Source organism: Dermochelys coriacea, chromosome 2 (genome assembly GCF_009764565.3).
Source record: "Dermochelys coriacea isolate rDerCor1 chromosome 2, rDerCor1.pri.v4, whole genome shotgun sequence".
Lineage (NCBI taxonomy): Eukaryota > Metazoa > Chordata > Testudines > Dermochelyidae > Dermochelys > Dermochelys coriacea.
In genome coordinates, this window is record NC_050069.1 from 229,512,117 (window position 1) to 229,532,143 (window position 20,027).

Consider the following 20,027-nt stretch of genomic DNA (forward strand, 5'->3'; position numbering starts at 1 on the left):
CAGCACATGTTCATTTTAAGAACACTTTCACAGCAGATTTCACAAAACACGAAGAAGGTACCAATGTGCGATTTCTAAAATAGCTACTGCACTAGACCCAAGGTTTAAGATCTGAAGGGCCATCCAAAATCTGAGAGGGATGAGGTGTGCAGCATGCTTTTAGAGTCTTAAAGAGCAACACTCCAAGGTGGAAACTACAGAACCCGAACCACGAAAAAAGAAAAATCAACCTTCTGCTGGTGGCATCTGACTCAGATGATGAAAATGAACACGTCAGTCCACACTGCTTTGGATCGCTATCAAGCGGAACCCATCATCAGCATGGAAGCATGTCCTCTGGAATGGTGGTTAAAAAATGAAGGGATATATCTCCTGCAAATTGTAACCAACTTTATTTGTCTGAGTGATTGGCTGACCAAGTAGTAGTACCGGGTAGTGGATTTTTAGGCTCTAAAGTTTTAGATTACATTAAAAAAAACAACAGTTTTTTGTACATAATTCTACATCTGTAAGTTCAACTTCATGGTCAAGAGATTGCACTACAGTACTTGTATGAGGTGAATTGAGAAATACAATTTTTGTTTTTTACAGTGCAAATATTTGTAATCAAAAAAATAGTGAGAACTGTACACTTATATTGTGTTGTAATTGATAATATATTTGAAAACATAGTAAACATCCAAAAATATTTAAAATAAATGGTATTCTATTGTGGTTGAACAGTGCGATTATCGCTATTCATTTTTTTTTTTAATCGCTGACAGCCCTATTTTTCTCTCCATTCTGCTAGGAATTTTCTAAATTCACTGTAGATGTGAACATGTGGTGTGAAAGAAGGAGACAGACAGATGGCAGATTTTAAAAAAAAATATATTATTCAAAAACATGAGCCAAAGGTTAGCTCAATCTGTACTGTTTTAATTTTTCCCCCTTTTACATGGCGTATGACCTCAGAAACATTCCCTTTTGGTACAGGAAAAAACTCAATTCATGAATCCAATATTCTGTACAGTTATATTCACAACTATGTACCCTGGACTAAAAAACAAAAGAACCCTAAAAACCAATTTACTCCAAGTGTACCGATTACTAACTTTATGCTTGAGTTCAGACAACTACAGTGGTAGCTATTTAAAGTCAACATTTAACCACTGTTATTTCACACTGCTACGTGAAACACAGTAATTATTTCCTATGGTATTTCTGCCCTTGTAATTGTGGGCAAGGAGTGACTCTCTACTGGCAACCAATATAACGTGATCTGAACAAGTGTGATTTTACCCTCAATGCTACTTAAAACATAGAGCCTAATGTTTGTGTACACAATACATATTTGAAATCTGAAGGTTCTGACAAATTTATTTTTGAATAAATCTGTTTCTCTCCCCACAAACCTAGATAAAGTCAATATTATATGCCTGCCTGCCTGGTCACCTCTCTAACAAACAAATAAATAAAGCTAGCTTGGAACCTACCCAAAATGTAATTCCTACATAAGAAAATGGGAAGGCTTTTATGCCAGGATACCATCTTTCTGCCAGCTATTTAAAAAAAAAAAGCTACATATGCAAATTCACAAACCAAATTTTTATCTACTTTAATGTCAAAACAATAGTAAATACTTTTCTGTAAACAGAAACACTAGTGTTCAGAGACAGTCTGACAATTTCAGACTCCAGGCTTGATACAGCATAGGCCAATCTTTAAGGTGACAGTTGCCCGTTTTCAGCCTGTCTGGAAAGCTAGACTAGACTGCTGAAGTACAGCCTTCTATCCCCTACCAGCTGAACATTCTGGCTGCAGCCCTGTCTTCCATCCTTTGTCCATCTGCTCATCCACGCATGCAGTATATAAAACTAAGGCAAATGGTAAGACGAAAAGAGTGTCCATTAGCCATTAAAATAGCTGTATAGTAGTACTTCAAGAGCATCCTTGGAAGTAATTGTGACAGCTGCATCTAAGCAATGCCACTAAACAGGCTCCTGGTTATTAAATGAAAAATGGCAGAGGAAGGATGGTCTTGAAGTTAATGCACAGGACTGAAACAGGTAATCTGGTTCAACTCCCAGGTCTGCCCCATATTGTGTGTGTTACCATGGGCATGCATGTTCCTTAGTTTCTCATGTGTAAAATGAGTCATAGTACTTTCCCCCATGCTTTGACCATCTTGTCTAATTAAAGAGCAAGCTCTTCAGGGGAGTGACTGTTTCTTACTATGTGATCACCAATGTGCAAACACAACAGGGCCTTGTTCTTGCCTTGGGCTTCTAGCTATTACTAGAATAAAATTAATAAATGGTAACCAACTCTGAAACAACATGAAATCAGAAATATAGGGCTGTAAGGGACCACGAAAGATCATCTAGTCAAGTGGTTCTCAACCTTTTTGGGCTCAGGACTCATTTGTAAACATTTACGGCCTGTTGTGACCCAATAAATAAATAGTCTGGGGGCAGAGCTGTAACTAGGTATTTTAGCACCATATTTCTTTGTAACAGGAAGCCTGGAACGCTGGACAGCCTAGTAGTTAGAGCATGTGGCTTTCACTCCCATGCTTGGTTGCAAGGCCTCAATCTTTAAGGTGTGGGGCAGGTAGATGGACCCAGGCCCTCCTACAGTACTGGGTCCCAACCCAGGGCACTGTGTTTGTCAGATCATGAACAGGGATCACCCTCCTGGCCGGGAGTCTATATCAGGGCCAGATTAAGGTTATGAGGGGCCTAAGGCTAATAGGCAGGAAGGGCTTAAGTATGAATTACATATTGCAAAAAAAAACTGTGAAGTCAAACATCTACATACATATTTACATATTAATTTATGTAAAATTAACAAATTTATTCTACTCTCATTACACTCAATTCTTCAAATACTTTGCCACAGCTAAAGATAGGGAAAAAAGTCATGAATGATGTCATTGTGATTCAAAGACCTGATGATTTCATTCTCAATGCTCAGAGGGACAAAGCACTGAGATACTCTTGAGTCATGGTGGATCGGAGAACATTTTTTATCCTTGTTAGAAGAGAGAAGGAATGTTCTCTACCACAGTTAGTGATCTTAGTGACAAATACAGCCATAATGCAGTTTCAACATTTGAGAAAACATTCTATTGCATTGGATTCAGTGGTAACTTGGTACATCCAAATAGATTTGCTTTCATCATCTTTTCTCTCTACATCTGAGAGCGATGTGAATTCAACAAATTGAAGACATTCTTTCGTAAACGTACTGGAGATCATCTGGGTACTTCTGACACGTTTGATACCTCCACTGACTTTGGAACTTGAAATGTTAAATGAAAAATTTGTAAGTACTCTAAAGGTTTTGTCGATATTTCTGCAAGTCTTGATCTGATGTTCTAATGAACTCTTCAGTTTGTCGATGATTAAGATGAAGATATTAACTCTTGAAGGCCTCCTTGTCATTGAATGAGGGTGCAGTTGCATTGTCGCATGTGTTCCGTCTTTTGCGGCATTTGGCTGACTTATATTCATGGTTAGCAATCCTTGGAGCCCCCAAATTGCATACTCATCAAAACCATCATGCATTTGTTGAAGAACAGTTCCAAGACTCCTCATTATTTACAGCAGTGGAAAGGTCAATTTGAGCACTTTGCGAGCTTAGACTGCACCTAAGCTGGATTTGTCTGAATGGCTGAACTATATCATTCCAGGCCTCACACAAAAAAGCAGCTTCCAAAGTGTGCATTGCATCACAGGATCTTCGCATCTTTTCTTGTGATGATTTTTGAGATTCTTGATGCTCTCATCCTTGATGCTCTCTAGTGCTTCAAGGACATTGGGGTATCCCAGGACAACTGCATTCACAGCTTCAGCCTTAGCACTCCACCATGTCCCTGAGAGTGATTTGGGCACTGGGCATTCCTTTGGTAGTGTGACGGGGCAAGGCCAGATGGCTATAGAAAAGTAGTGGGAGATAGATATATTAGCTCCAGGCTAACCAAATCCTGGTACCAGGTTAAGTGAAATGGAAGCTGCTCCAGGTCAATTAAGACACCTGAGCCAATTAAGAACTTTCCAGAAGGCAAGGGGAATGCTATGTTGATTGGGAAACCTGAAGCCAATCAGGGGCTGGCTGAAACTAGTTAAAAGCCTCTCAGTCAGTCAGGTGGGTGTGCATGTCAGGAGCTGTGGGAAGAAGTTGTGCTGTTGGAGAAGCTGAGTAGTACACACCATATCAGGCACAAGGAAGGAGACCCTGAGGTAGGGTTAAGTGGAGCTTGAGGAGTGAGGGCTGCTGTGGGGAAGTAGCCCAGGGAATTGTACACGTCATGTTTCTAAAAGGTCAGCTACCATAGCTGATACAATTAGGGTCCCTGGGCTGGAGCCCGGAATAGAGGGTGGGCCCGGGCTCACCCCCCCCCAACCTTTGCCCCCTGTTTAATCACGGAGACTGGGAGACAACCGAGACTGTGCAAGGATGGATAACTTCTCCTCACCTCCCTCGCTGGCTTATGATGAAAATGACTCAGTAGACTGTGACCCTTGTCTCTAGAGAAAGAAGGGTTACGTGGAGGGTCACAGTGAGCCTCTGAGGCTAGCGAAATCCACCAGGAAATGCAGGACCCACAGAGGCAAGGACAGAGCTTTGTCACAGTAGTGAATCTCTAAGAATCATCCAACAACTGGTTGATGCAGAGAAAAAAAAACACTGTACAATTCTTGGACAAATCCAAAAAAAGAAACTGCTTCAACACAACAATCCAAGGCAGACTGGCCAACAAGGTTAAGTGAGGGTGCAGCACATGGTATGTAATCAACCAAAGCATTCCACTCTTATCTTTGCTGCATCCCTGAATATTTGCCACTCATATTACTTGTATTGTCATAGCTTTGGCCACAACAAAGGCTGAAGTCAATCCAATTTTTGGTGAGGGAATTGAGTAGGTACGAGGCAAGTTTCTCCCTGTATGGTTGGTGATGTTTATGAAGGTTGTGAAATGCTCAACTGGTCCGCTGGGTAGCACATAATGCAAGATGACAGTCAGATAATCTACACATGACATATCTGGTGTTGAGTCAACGGACACTGAAAAATATCCCACATCTTTGATCTCGCCTACAATGGCTGATAGGGTCTTCTTTGCCAGCAGTGCAACGAATTCATCACAAATAGTCTTTAATAGATATGATGCATGGCCTTTTCCATGATTTGTGTGTTTATTGATGTGCTGAGCTAAGAAAGGGTTGAACTTAGCAAATAGCTCTAGAACACCAGAGTAATTGCCACTCTGTTTCGATATTCAACAGTCTCGTTTGAGCCACAGAATGGCAGACCACACTCAGCAAGAAAAACTGGTTTCAACTATGCGTCTGAGAACTTTCTTCCAATAAGCATGAGCTTCCAAAACTAGTTTTCCATTTGGGTATCAATTCTGCCACTAACTTTCTTTGGGGCATGGTAGCTGCTAACTGACAATGTATGCTGCTCACTCATTGTATGATTGGTAATGTATGCAGTATTCTTCCATCACCGAAGCCTTAGCAGAACATTGCCCACTTTTTGGTATCAGAAAACAGGCAGCAATAAAAACAGTACAACTTGCTTGCCAATCTGTTTGTTAGGCTTCACATATTCAAACACTGATTTGGTCAGATAACCATTCTGATTGATGTACTTTTGCTTAGTCAATGAAAAAAAAACAGCATCTAGATTCTGGCATTTCTGTGGGCCCTTCTCAGTTCAATATGCAATAAGATCTTGAGAAGTCACATCCCACTCGCCGGGATCATTGGAGGAGGATATTTTTGTATTACTATCACTGGGAAAGTCTTCAGACGAGTGGAGCGAGACTGCAGCTAGAGAAGTCGCAGGAGGCTGCTCATTTTCATCAGGCGCAGGCACAGCCAGGTTCACTTGGGCTTGCTATTTCGCCTGGACTTCTTCACCACCAGACTCAGTAGAAGGAAAAAACGCTAGGAAAGAAGAGAACCTTTCAGCACTACATTTTGTCTTTGCCTTCTTTCTTTGGCCTCCTTCAGTTTCTGCCATCCTCCTTTCTTTCAACATGGTTTCTATTGTCCCAATGTGGGCCTACTGTGTACAAAGTTTAATATTGCTTGGGCCCACAAACATTTACTTAGCCCACAAAGACAAAATCACAACCACAATAAATTGAATTCACAATCTGGATGGATTAATTCGTACAAAGCAATATCTAATAAACAGAAAATTTCCAGTGGCCCCACTACCATTCCTCAGCTGTTACTTCAATATGGAATGGAGGTCCTACAGTAGGGCCTAAAATTACAGCCTAAAGTAGGGCCTAACATGGGAGGGCCTAAGGCTATAGCCTTATTAGCCCCGATGGGTTAATCCAGCCCTGGTCTAAATCCATGCCATGGGCCCCTTCCTACCAGTGTCTTCAGTTTGGGACGTGGCCCCTCTAGTCCATTAGTTGGGCAGCTTGCATCCAGTAGGGTACTGTCGTGGGTCTTGAGCAGTGCCTTGTCACAGCCCCAGGCTCCTTTGGGCGGGGCGGCCTGAAAGATTGGTGAGGCGAGCCCCACAACGTCCCTGGGCTTTTCCCATTCAGTCGCCCACAGTGACAGAGGTTCCTAGGTCTCCTCCACAGTCTCCCGTGTTGGTTGGGGAGACAGTACTTCCTTCCATGTGGCTGCTTGGCGGGCAAGTTAGTGATCAGTTATAGAGGTGGCTAGCTTCTGCCCCTTCACCAGACAGCCCCAATTGAGCCTGTCACTCTCCTTTTCTTCCCCCTCCACACCTGGTATTAACTGCAGGTATAAGATGAGAGGAGGGAGGGGATTACCTGGGCCCAAAGGCTCTCTTTAACACTTTATGTGCTGGCTGGCAGTTTCTCTGCTTCATCGCAACCTTGTAAAGCATATTGCATCTCTGAAACTGCCCTCCTCTCACACACCTTTTAGGCATGCATTGCATGTCCTGCAGAAAAACATCTCATCGGGCAGAACAATCTAAGGACTTGAGGCTTGGAAGTCTCCACCACACCGAGACTGGGTGTAGTGTTTGCCCATTCAGAGTGGGCAGTGGATGGGACACTCCTAACCCACAGATGCCTTGAAAGACATAGGATTTCCTCATTTATCTCAGGCCCATACCACCCATGGTACAGCAAAGGCTCCCCATTCCTCTCCATAACTCCTCAAGGACCTGTGCTGCCATGACCTATCCCACCTTTGCTTGGTTCACTCCCCACACAAATGAATTTCTGAAGGCATATAGTAGTTTACTCAAGTGTGTGCATTAACTTACTCATGAAAATACTCACTAGCTTCTCAAGGGATGCTGTAAAAACTCTAAAAACTCAGAAGCCTTACTGTGCAGAAGGGCAAGTGGGTGATGTCACATTGCCTTCATCCCCTCTCCACTAACTGACTTTGGCCTCAAAAAAGCAAGATTTCTGCTCCTAACATCCCTTGCATGAGAAATATGAGAAAAAATGATATGGCCCATCCCCTCTTTCTCAAAGCAAGTTATAGAATATTCATACAATTTAGTAGTGTTATAATGCAAAACTGTTTTATTACAACACTAACTACTGCTTTACGACAACCAATTGACTCTAGACAAAACCAATATCCTTACTACAGGGAGATCACAATCTAAGAACAATTTAAGAAAGAGTGACACATGAATGTTATTGAGTAATTTCAGGGAGCAGGTGGCTTTTCAGATGTGACTTGCAGAAGGAGGTCCTTATCTAGTCAGTATTCTAGAAAAGTTAATTGCTTTCAAAGTGATCTTTAATACTTCAAATCCTCTTCACTCACTGTCTGATTTTTTTACTTTTTCAAAAAAATAGTTAAATATTCCAATTGTGGCTAAACTAATAGCCGGGAGCAAAAAGTAGAGGTTGGGATTAATGTTTAAAACTACAGTCAGTTTAAAGCAAGCATATTTTATCCTTCTTATCTTGATCCCAAACAATAGTATTTACTTGGAATAAGTCAGCTACAGTAACTGTCACTAGTCAATGTTTGTTCATAGTGGTATCCTAAAGAAAGGAACACATTTTCTTGCACACCACTGTGAGAGAGCTAACTTTTGATGGAAATTAGCGTAGCATGATGGGGCAGATTTCAAAAGGTACGAATGGCAGTTAGGCACCCACTGACTTTGTGGGAATTGGGTACCTAACTGCCATTCACACTTTTGAAAAAAATCTCCCTCAATATGAAGAGCTAAATTTTGCAATTGTTCATATTGCTTATTCAATTTCTGTTCCAGCAGCTTTGTTTCTCACCTTTTTGGGGATCGTGCAAATCACAGAAAATAAAAGACACTGAATCCAGATGCTTGCCCAAAACAAAACAAAAGCTCTGGTATGGAAATAGCTGGGTATTAACAGTGAAGTGGCAGCAGCAAGTATGCCACATTACTTCACAGTGGCTTTCATCAGTATTACCACAAATACCTTTTTAAAGCTGGTGTAGGATTTGTCCAGGACAGCATGCCACTCAATAGTTTCATAACTTGCCACGGGAATAATTTACAGTAGAGCAAAGAGCAACTGCCACAGCAATCTTGAGTTTGTGCCACCCCTTTTCCCTGAACACAGTGTGAAGAATAAAAAGAGTTTTTTCTACTGTTTAGCTGTGTTTACTTTCCATTGCCTGTCTCACACCTGCAGCACCACTGGTCTCCCCAGAGCTCCTGAACCCATTTATTTTCCAGACAGTACTTGCCCGCCTCAAGCAAAACTAGCGCACCCTAGAAAGTGTTGCTCATGTCAGTCAATAGGAGTAGCACTCAGAACCTTCTTGAGGAATATATTCTGATGCAGTAGTTATTACTATGCTGCTCAGTATTGCCCTTCTGATTCCTTCTCCATTTTCTTCTTCAAAATAGACCATTTCCTTTAATACATTTCTGGAGATTTTGGGGACATGGGGAAGACAACTAAGAAGTTGTCTACACAACAATTTAATTAAATTGGCAGAATAAGTGATTTAGTTAAAGGGATGCAATCTCCTAGGGTGGATGCAGTTGTACCAGCATAAAGGAATAAATACCAGTATAACTACCCTCATTAATCATGAGGAGAAGCCCAAATAGCTCCAGAAATCCCTGCCTTGTTTCACCAAGCCTTTCCTTACATTTATGTATAAATGAACAAGGAACCATTAGACATGCAAACAGTGCCATGGGAAAAAAAAAGAAAAGGAGTACTTGTGGCACCTTAGAGACTAACAAATTTATTAGAGCATAAGCTTTCGTGAGCTACAGCTCACTTCATCAGATGCATCCGATGAAGTGAGCTGTACACAGACTAACAGGCTGCTACTCTGAAACCTATGGGAAAAAAAAGTTATCCTCCTGGTTCAGACTCTTTGGCAAGGTAGCTTAGCCTAATGAATTGCAAGCCTGACCAGTAGAAAGCCTTCACATCTTTGACCCTTCATAGTTTATTTTATGTATGTTATTCGGGATATCCAGCTTCACAAAGACAGGGCCAGACTGCAATACGGTGTTAGCAAAACCTGACTAGGTAAAACAGGACTATAGTTGTGTAACAAAAACTACTTGTTGCAAAACAAATATACAAATTGTTAAGTGTCTGGCATCCTCATTAATGAGTTATTTTGCCTAACATTCAACAGTTTGTCACACAACTATCCGTAGTTCTAGTATCTCGGATATGGGTGTAAATTGGAAGGGGAAAAATCGGGCAAAACTGTTGATCCAAGAAGTTTTGTATATAAAAGTTACCTTTATTCATTGTAGTTTTTCTATTGCTAAGAAAGTATTCAAATCATCATTTGAGAAATACTTGTTGCAATTTTAATATATACATTTAAATCTGAAACAAAAGAGAACTTTATTCTATTGCGAGCAGACAACGATTAAAGTAAATTGAAACAAGAGAGAGCCATCACTGTTTACCTAACTCAGGAAGAGTTCAGTTTTGCTTTTAGCAGAGGACAATTTCTGCTCCACACCACAACCCCTTACTTTAACATCTGGGTGTATGTCTATTCTGTGCAGTTAACCTGGGCTCTTACAAATTTCTGACCCAGGTTTAGAGATGTTTTAAGCCTGGCCCAGCCAACTGATTTTGTGTATGTGAGAGAGAGAAAGAAACCCAGGCTCTGTTTTAACGTGAGCTGGAACTAGGGTTGCCAATTTTGGTTGAACGTATTCCTGGAGGTTTCATCACATGACATAATCCTTAGTTAAAGATTAATCTTTAATTCCTGGAGACTCCATGACAATTGTGAGCAGGGCTTGGCTGTGGGAATGCTCAACCCCCCTGGTTATAAAGAGGGTGGACTCCTTTGTACGGTTTAAGCAACAATAGACAGTATAACGATAAGCACAGCTATTTTTCATGTCACTACATTACTAAAATCAGACTCATTATTATATACAGGTATACCCTTAAAATACTGCACCTGTGCCCGCTGTAGTGCTTCAGTGAAGAATCTACCTATGCTGATGGGAGGACTTCTCTCACTGGCATAGGTACTCCACCTCCCCAGGAGGTGGTAGCTATGTCAATGGAAGAATTCTCCTGTCAACCTAATGCTGTCTACTCCGGGATTAGGTCAGTTTAACTGCGTTGCTCAGGAGCATGGATTTTTCACATCCTTGAGTGACGAAGTTACACTGACCTAACTTCCTAGCGCAGACCTTGCAATAGTAAAACCTTTCTCTCTCCCTGATGCACAGGTGCCTATTCTCACTGATGCCTAAGAAACGTGAGTAGGCATTATTCATTGAAGCACAAGGCTCCTTGAAATTTCACAAAAAGTCCTGCATATTTCAATTTTGCAACAAACATGATCAGCACAAACCTCCTCTCTCCAATACACACGCACACGCCCCTCTACCCTGGGGGGTTAAGGGAAGGTGACATGCACATGCTAGAGCCGCTTTTACTGGGAACCTATCATACAAACAGTGTTCTCTGGCAAGTTAGATTATGTTCAAAGCTGTCCATTTAGCGAGCAATTGGCAAAGAAGGCAGTCCTTTGTCCCACAAATTCCAAGAACCATGTTCTAGTCTCACCCCTTAGGGCAGGGGTGGCCAACCTGAGCCTGAGAAGGAGCCAGAATTTACAAGTGTACATCGCCAAAGAGCCACAATAATACATCAGCAGCCCATCAGCTCCCTGACCCCGCTCCCAGCATCTCCCACCCACTGGCAGCATAGCCGATCAGCGCCTCCCCTTCCCTCCCTACACTTTCAGATCAGCTGTTTCGTGGCATGCAAGAGGCTCTGCAGGGGGAGAGTGGAGGAGCGAAGGCACTGCACACTCAGGAGATGGGGCAGGAAGAGGTGGAGTGGGGGCAGGGCCTGTGGCAGAGCCAGGGGTTGAGCAGTGAGCACCCCCTGGCACATTGGAAAGTTGGTGCCTGCAGCTCCAGCCCAGGAGTCGGTGCCTATACAAGGAGCTGCATATTAACTTCTGAAGAGTCGCATGTGGCTCTGAAGCCACAGGTTGGCCACCCCTGCCTTAGGGTGCATCCCAACAGGAAAAAAGCTTGTGTGTATGGAGGGGGGAATTTAAGCCATATGTTGGTTAATGGCAGTTAACACTGGTTTAGTATGAACAAGACAGTTTGTAGTTTTCACATGCCTTAGCAGGTTGAAGTACACACTGGGGGCAAGCCTAGGATTTACTTGGCCTGTGTGAAAACTGCAACTGCCTTATCCGCACTAGGATTTTACCATATGATAGCCAACAGTAATTTTTTTAAAATAAAAAAATAAAGCTACACATTTTGGCCTTAGAGTTACCCAGATAAAGTACTGAATTACATGCGAGTATCCTGATAGTTTCACTAGGTAAACATTTGTGTTTGAAGGATGCTAGTAATTAGTAGGTTTCATTGTAGCAGCTATGTTAGTCTGTATCCGCAAAAAGAACAGAAGTAGTTGTGGCACCTTAGAGACTAACAAATTTATTTGAGCATAAGCTTTCATGGGCTACAGCCCACTTCATCAGATGCATAGAATGGAACCTATAGTAAGATGTGTATATATATATACACACACACATACAGAGAACATGAAAAGGTAGAGTAAGAGGCTAATTAATTAAGATGAATTGTTCTCAGCAGGAGAAAAAAACAACTTGTAGTGATAATCAAGAAGGCCCATTTAGACAGTTGACAAGAAGGTTTGAGTATACTTAACATGGGGAAATGGATTCAATATGTGTAATGACCCAGTTACTCCCAGGTAAGTGTTCTCCTACCGCTTTTTGAAGTTATGATTCCTGATGTCAGATTTGTGTACATTTATTCTTTTGCGTAGAGACTGTCCGGTTTGGCCAATGTACATGGTAGAGGGACATTGCTCACAAATGATGGCATATATCACATTGGTAGATGTGCAGGTGAACGAGCCCCCGATGGCGTGGCTAATGTGATTAGGTCCTATGATGGTGTCACTTGAATAAATATGTGGACAGAGTTGGCATTGGGCTTTGTTGCAAGGATAGGTTCCTGGGTTAGTGTTTTTGTTGTGTGGTGTGAGGTTACTGGAGAGTATTTGCTTCAGTTGGGGGGCTCTCTGTAAGCGAGGACTGGTCCGTCTCCCAAGATCTGTGAGAGGGAGGGATCATTTTTCAGGATAGGTTGTAGATCTTTGATGATGCGCTGGAGAGGTTTTAGTTGGGGGCTGAAGGTGACAGCTAGTGGCGTTCTGTTATGTTCTTTGTTGGGCCTGTCCTGTAATAGGGGACTTCTGGGTACTCTTCTGGCTCTGTCTATCTGTTTTTTCACTTCAGCAGGTGGGTATTGTAGTTTTAAGAATGCTTGATAGAGATCTTGGAGGTGTTTGTCTGAGGGATTGGAGCAAATGCAGTTGGCATATTGTGTGGCCATGCAGGTACCCATAGCAGTGGCGCTGACTTGAAGGTATATATTGTCCCCAAATGTGAAATAGTTGTGGGTGAGGACAAAGTCAAAGGTCACATTTGCCAGGTTTGCCATGACATTGTCAGAGATACTGTTCCTGATAGCTTGTAGTCCATCTTTGTGAGGAATGTTGATGTAGAGGGCTTCTACATCCATAGTGGCCAGGAGGGTGTTTTCCGGAGGATCACCGATGGATTGTAGTTTCCTCAGAAAGTCAGTGGTGTCTCGAAGATAGCTGAAAGTGCTGGTAGCGTAGGGCCGGAGGAGAGAGTCCACATAGTCAGACAATCCTGCTGTTAGGGTGCCAATGCCAGAGATGATGGGGCGTCCAGGATTCCCAGGTTTATGGATCTTGGGAAGCAGATAGAATACCCCGGTCGAGGTTCTAGGCATGTGTCTGCACAAATCTGTTCCTGTGCTTTTTCAGGGAGTTTCTTGAGCAGATGGTGTAGTTTCTTTTGGTAATCCTCAGTGGGATCAGAGGATAATGGCCTGTAGAATGTGGAGTTAGAGAGCTGCCTAGCAGCCTCTTGTTCATATTCCAACTTATTCATGATGACGAAAGCACTGTACTGACAGCACTAGACCAATGGAAAAGAAGCCCTTGAGGAATTACACCACGATTTCAACAATTTCCATCCCACCATCAACCTTAGCCTAGACCAATCCAGTATGCCAACATTTTTATGTCTCACTTAGAACAACACTTCCTTAGCTCTCCTCCCCTAATGCCCCTACTCTATTTGTGCTACATTGATAACATCTTCATCGTCTGGACCCAGAAGTTACCTACTATGGGACAGGACAGGCTCAACAAAGAAAATAACAGAACGCCACTTGCTGTCACCTTCAGCCCCCAACTAAAACCTCTCCAGTGCATCAAAGATTTACAACCTATCCTGAAAAATGATCCCCCACTCTCACAGATCTTGGGAGACAGGCCAGTCTTTGCTTATAGACAGCCCCCCAACCTGAAGCAAATACTCACCAGGAACCACATACACCACAACAAAAACACTAACCCAGGAACCTATCCTTGTAATAAAGCCCAATGCCAACTCTGTTCACATATTTATCCAAGTGACACCCTCATAGGACCTAATCACATTAGCCACGCCATCAGGGGCTCATTCACCTGCACATCTACCAATGTGATATATGCCATCATTTGCTAGCAATACCCCTCTGCCATGTACTTTGGCCAAACCGGACAGTCTCTATGCAAAAGAATAAATGGATACAAATCTGACATCAGGAATCAACATTCAAAAAGCGGTAGGAGAACACTTCAACCTCTCTTGCCACTCAATAACAGACTTAAAGGTGGCAATTTTGCAACAAAAAAGCTTCAAAAATAGACTCCAACAAGAAACTGCTGAGCTTGAATTAATATGCAAACTAGATACCATTAACTTGAGTTTGAATAGAGACTGGGAGTAGCTGGATCATTACACATATTGAATCTATTTCCCCATGTTAAGTACGTTCAAATCTTGTTGTCAACTGTCTAAATGGGCCATCTTGATTATCACTACAAAAGTTTTTTTTCTCCTGCTGATAACAGCTCATCTTAATTGATTAGCCTCTTACTCCACTTTTTCATGTTCTCTGTGTTTGTGTATATATCTTCTTACTACATGTTCCATTCTACGCATCCGATGAAGTGAGCTGTAGCCCATGAAAGCTTATGCTCAGATAAATTTGTTAGTCTCTAATGTGCCACAAGTACTCCTGTTTTTTTTTAAGTAATTAGTAGCTCATTAAGTAGATATGGTCCAAATGTGAAGGCCAAAATCTGCATTGCAAAAAGTGTTAGTGTCCTTAGTTGCACTTCTCACCCCCTAACATTACCTATTGTCCAGGTTAAAACTGACAGTTTGGGGAAAGGGCTCAAAAAACAAACAAACCAACCAACCCACCCAATAAAAACAAGAATTCAGGGTTTCTCAGTTGCTTTTACCAAATTCTTCAGAGTAATCATGTTCATGAAATACCAAGCCCTTATGGTTGTGAAATTAGCTTGCACACTGTGAATTAATGGAATGTTGTCCAAGTCTGCAGCCAGTCAGTAAAAAACAAACAATAGCACCAAAAAGTGTCAGATTTCCCCCACCATTTATCCAAGTGAGGTGATACTGTGAAGGCTAATTAAGGCCATTTAAAGCCCAACTGTTAACCTTTTCCTTGCTGGTTTCAGAGTAGCAGCCGTGTTAGTCTGTATTCGCAAAAAGAAAAGGAGTACTTGTGGCACCTTAGAGACTAACAAATTTATTAGAGCATAAGCTTTCGTGAGCTACAGCTGTTGCATCCGATGAAGTGAGCTGTAGCTCACGAAAGCTTATGCTCTAATAAATTTGTTAGTCTCTAAGGTGCCACAAGTACTCCTTTTCTTTTCCTTGCTGTATGCTCTGTTTAGCTCAAAAATTTGTCTCACACCAACAGAAATAGGTCCAGTACAAGATATTACCTCAACCTCACTACCTTGTCTGTCTACCTTTCCTTACTTTCATACTAGAAACATCCAACTAATAATCATGGGGGATGAGGGGGAGATACTTAGCACACATCCTGCGACTTCCTCCATCAACTGGAAGCAATTCCAATAAGATTACAGATTTTGAACAGGTTAAGTACTGTAGTGAAATATTCTGAACAAATGAGACGTTTGCTACTACCTTAAAAATTATAAATGGCATTGATAGTGTCACATAAAAACATGCTGGACTCCTGCAGTGCAATTAGAGATTGTCCGAAATATCTCTAAAATGTGATCCTCAAGCAGCCATGGCATCTCATCTTAAAAAACCTAGTTTCAGAATGGCCCCACATTGTTAAAATAGGATGCACCAACTAGAAAATAAAAAATTCCTGCAGAAATTAAACAAATTTTGCTAAAAGTCTCCACAGACTTGTACTGTCCTTCCTGCAATGCTTAAAGGAATGACTACTGAGAAACCTGGCAAAAACCTCCCAAATTTGGAAGACATTGGTTCACATGATCGGAAATTGCCCTATGTTTTATTTAGATTCTTCAACACAATTTCCAGTGCACATACAGCCAAAGTAGTTTGGTTATCTTTAGACACTGGCTTACGTTAGTGTTAGTATTCTTTCAATAAATGTTCAAATATAAGAATAGCTGATGTTATAGTTTTATTTAAAACCTGAAATTAAGTCCTCATTTGGGTGGGGGGGGGGGGGGGGGGGGGGGGGGGGGTGGGGAAAATATTGATTCAATTTTAAGCAGTAGAGTTTAGAGAGGGTGAAAATTTATAATCCTACTAATTCTTAAATTTATCTACATGAGCTCACAATTACCTCATCCGCAGGGACACCAAGCCTCAACATTCATAGAATAAACAAAACTAGCGTCTGTGCGGATTTTGCTGTATACTCCAGAAGTTAGGGGATTTCTTAAAATATTTTCTAATCCTTGTGGTTCAGAGGCACATCTTCAGAGGCAACATTGCTTCCATCCATTTACATGCTGAGCCAGATATACTGAAACAACTCAAGTGCCAATAAAGAAAAGGAGTACTTATGGCACCTTAGAGACTAACAAATTTATTTGAGCATAAGCTTTCGTGAGCTACAGCTCACTTCATCGGATGCATTCGGTGGAAAATACAGTGGGGAGATTTTCAAGTGCCAATGTTACCAAATCTTTTTAATGGGGTGTGAACGATGAAGCTTAATCATCAGTACCTTTCATATTCATTGAATTGTGGAATCAGCCTGGCTGAGCAGAATTTGAACTTGGTGCCATTCAAATGGTGCCAGGGGAGGAAGAAAAATATCAAATCATGAGATTTTTTTGGAGCTGTATTCTCTCTTCACCTCTTCCTTAAAGGTGCCAACTATAACCCCACATTCATATGGTAAAAAGTTCAAATTCCACATAGCCAATCTGATTATAGGGATATAGAAGAATCTAATCAAGTCTCATCTAGTCCAACCCTGTCAACAAGGACTATTCTCTACAGAGTTTTCTAGTGTTTTGTCCAGTTACAATTTAAATACTGCAGTTGATGGGACAGCCATCATTTCTCTTTCGAAAATTATTCAACTATCTAGTTGTATCTCACTGTAAACATTTTCCTTGCTTCCTGTCCCGGACTTTACATTCTCTTCACCAACCTGATCCAATCCAGTTTGTGGTCCTCTCTAATCCTTCCCAAATCCATTCTCTTCCCAGACCAATCTTATACCTCATCCACACAAGAGATACAACATGGACAATTGCAAAGATTTCTAACCCCTGACCCCAGTATGCCTCAACCTTGACCTACAAGTACCAACACAAGTGCTGAAGCGGGTTAACTTCAGTCTTCATAACCATTCAAACACTTGCCTTTAATTTTGAGTCTACCAATAAGGGGTCCCAATTGATATAAACTGCAATGGTTATTTGGGGGATTTAGCTACCTGTTCACTAGACTTTACTATGACCACAAATTCATAAGCTTCCAGAAAAAACTTGTGGTCACTACTTACCTGAGCTAAACTGGATACTTTGTAATACTAAAATGAACCTCCACATGTCTATCTTCCAAAGCATGCATATAGATAGCTTAGAATAGAGGGGAAAACTGAAAACAGTAGTGAAAGCCCAGAAAGCGGTCTACTCTACATCAGTAAACTTCAGATGTTCAAATACTGAAGACAGAATTTGATCATTTTATTCACAATACATCAATATTCTCTGCTCACTCAAGAATGACATATCCGCAAGCAATAAAAAGGTCAAACTATCAAGTTTAAAAACAGTCCTCAGTATAGATACTGTATAATGGCCAACTCCCTGTCTTTCCCCATGACTTACATAAAAATAAATTTAATAAATCAAGTTATATTGTTGCTACAGCCATTAGTTTTTCCAGTTACTATGAATTAGAAAGAGCTGCCTCTAAAAAGAGCTGACAGTGAAAGAGGAAGAAAAAAAAAAAGATGGTGAAATTACAGTGCAGTTTGACTAACATATCAAGAGTTTTGACATATATCAGTAAATATTCTCCATATCACTATACTGATTATATACCAACATAAAAATCATATTCTGTTGTCAAATGTCATCTTCAAAGGTTGTGTATATTTTTGTTGACATATTTGTGAACTAATTCAGTATAAATTCTGTGTTTTGCAAGTGCTCCAAGCACAAAGTTTAGCAGAATAGTTGATAGTTGATTTGAAATAAGAAATCTCAAGTTTCAAAGTCAAATCCTCTGCCCCTTTTCCAATCTTGTTAAAAAAGATCTTGTATAGCACAGTAGATTTTACCACAAGATACCAAAATTTTGATCACTCGGTATCAGACCACAGGACTATATAGTTTGTATTTTATTGGATGTTGTAGAAATGATGATTAGGAATCAAAAAACAAAAGAATTTATTAAAACAGAATGACCTCTAAGAACCTAAATGTCATTTTTCTTGTTTGTATAAAAAAAGGGGGGGCACTTAGAGACTACTGACCCTTAAAGACATACAAGGGGGGGGAAGAGAATGTGGGAGGAAATAGGGTACAGTTGTAACCCTGATGTATTGCATATCCACTTTGGTTGTTATAGAAGGATATAATTAACCTGCTCTCCTGAAGGCTAAAGGGGGCGGGGGGAGAGAATCTCTCCCACATGAAATGGCATTGATACTTAGCTGTTTCACAAGGTTAACTAATAGGCAAATACTAACCAGTCTGCAAATATATTCTCTTGTAGCAAACTATTTACCACCAGCAAACTACATTTTCTGCTGTTTAACATACCTATGAGCTCCCGGAAGCCAAGATGTATGATCCCTTTCTGAGCTATGCAGAATGAAGCCTGGAGAGAAATTGAACACTACTGCAATAATAAAGGATAGAAATGTGGCGTGGAAGCATGACTAATCTGTGATTGAGTATCTCCCACCTACAGTATCTCCTTGGCAGCATCACATTTTTACAGTGCAGACACATTTTGCGGATGAAACCACATCACATGAGGGAAGTAACTATAAGATTACTACAGAGCCATACTACTCAGCTAGAAAGGGCTCAAATTAAGTGAAAAGGACCACGAAGTTAATTTAGATGCTAAAATAGTTGCCCCCTGATGTCCATTCTTTCCTCTGAAGAGGTTGGTATTGGTTCTAAAGTCCACGATTATATTGCTGTGACATCAGCTGGAGGAAAGGCGGGACAGTCATTTAAAGCAGATTTTTCCTAATTTTAAAATAGGACACCTCCCCCCCCCGCCCAAACAGAAGTGCCACATGCATTGCTAGCAAGGGGCACGCTGCTTGTATGACATGCAGTAAGGATGGGGAGTCGGACTGGCCACCTCTCCAAACAAAAGGCGCAGGCGAAGAGACAGGATGGTCAGCAACAACAAGCCAGCAGTGCGCTTCCCCCCGCGGAATACAGCCAGGAAGAGACAGGAAAGTTTTGGGGGCTGCTCCGGGGCCTCCCGCCTGGGTCAGGGAATAGGACCTTAAGCCAGGGTCAACGCAGGCGACCGCACGTGGGGCTTACCAGGGGGGTGCAATGAGCCCCCGGCCAGACGTGCAGGGAGAAGGGGAAAGCACCCAGCGGGACCTGCCGAGCGGGAGGGAGGCTGCACGGTAACCAGCGCCAAACGGGGGAGGGGGCACAACACAACCAGCCCCAAACGGGGCTCGCCAAGGGAGGGGGCGGGCGCAAAGCGGCCAGCCCCAGGCGAGCGAGGTTTTACGAGGCCGCCCATCACCGCTGCGTCGGGAGGGGGGGGGCGCTCAGCAGCCAGGACCAGACAGGACCTGGGGGCGAGGCAAGGGGAGCAGGCGGGCCTGGCCAGCAGCCCCTGCCCTTAACAAAAGCCCCCGGAGCGGTGCCGGGGGCGGCGGCCGCCGCAGCGCAGAAAGAGGGGAGCGGGGCTCCGGCCGCGCCTGCCCGGGCAGCGCCCCCCCCACAATGCGCCCCCCCCCCCCAGCAACACAAAGCGCGCCCGGCCCGCACCCACCTCGAGCGGCGCCGGCGCCCCCAGGGTTTTGGTCACCGCCTTCCACACGTTGCAGCCCAGCAGGCAGAGGAGAAGCGCCGCCGACCTGCTCATTTCCAGCCGCCGCCGCAGCAGCCGCCGCCGCCGCCGGGAGGGAGGGAGGAAGGGACTCGCCGCTGCCCGGAGGAGGCGGAGAAAGCGCCGCAT

General features: G+C 42.5%; 1 protein-coding gene across 1 annotated transcript in view; it reads right to left on the reverse strand.

Moving 5' to 3' along the window:
* FAM171A1 (family with sequence similarity 171 member A1) overlaps positions 1 to 20,027 on the reverse strand; it is a 132,162-nt gene extending 112,135 nt beyond the window's left edge. The window contains exon 1 of the mRNA XM_043509385.1: positions 19,838 to 20,027. Within this exon, the coding sequence (XP_043365320.1) occupies positions 19,838 to 20,027 (190 nt within the window). The remainder of the gene's footprint in view (positions 1 to 19,837) is intronic.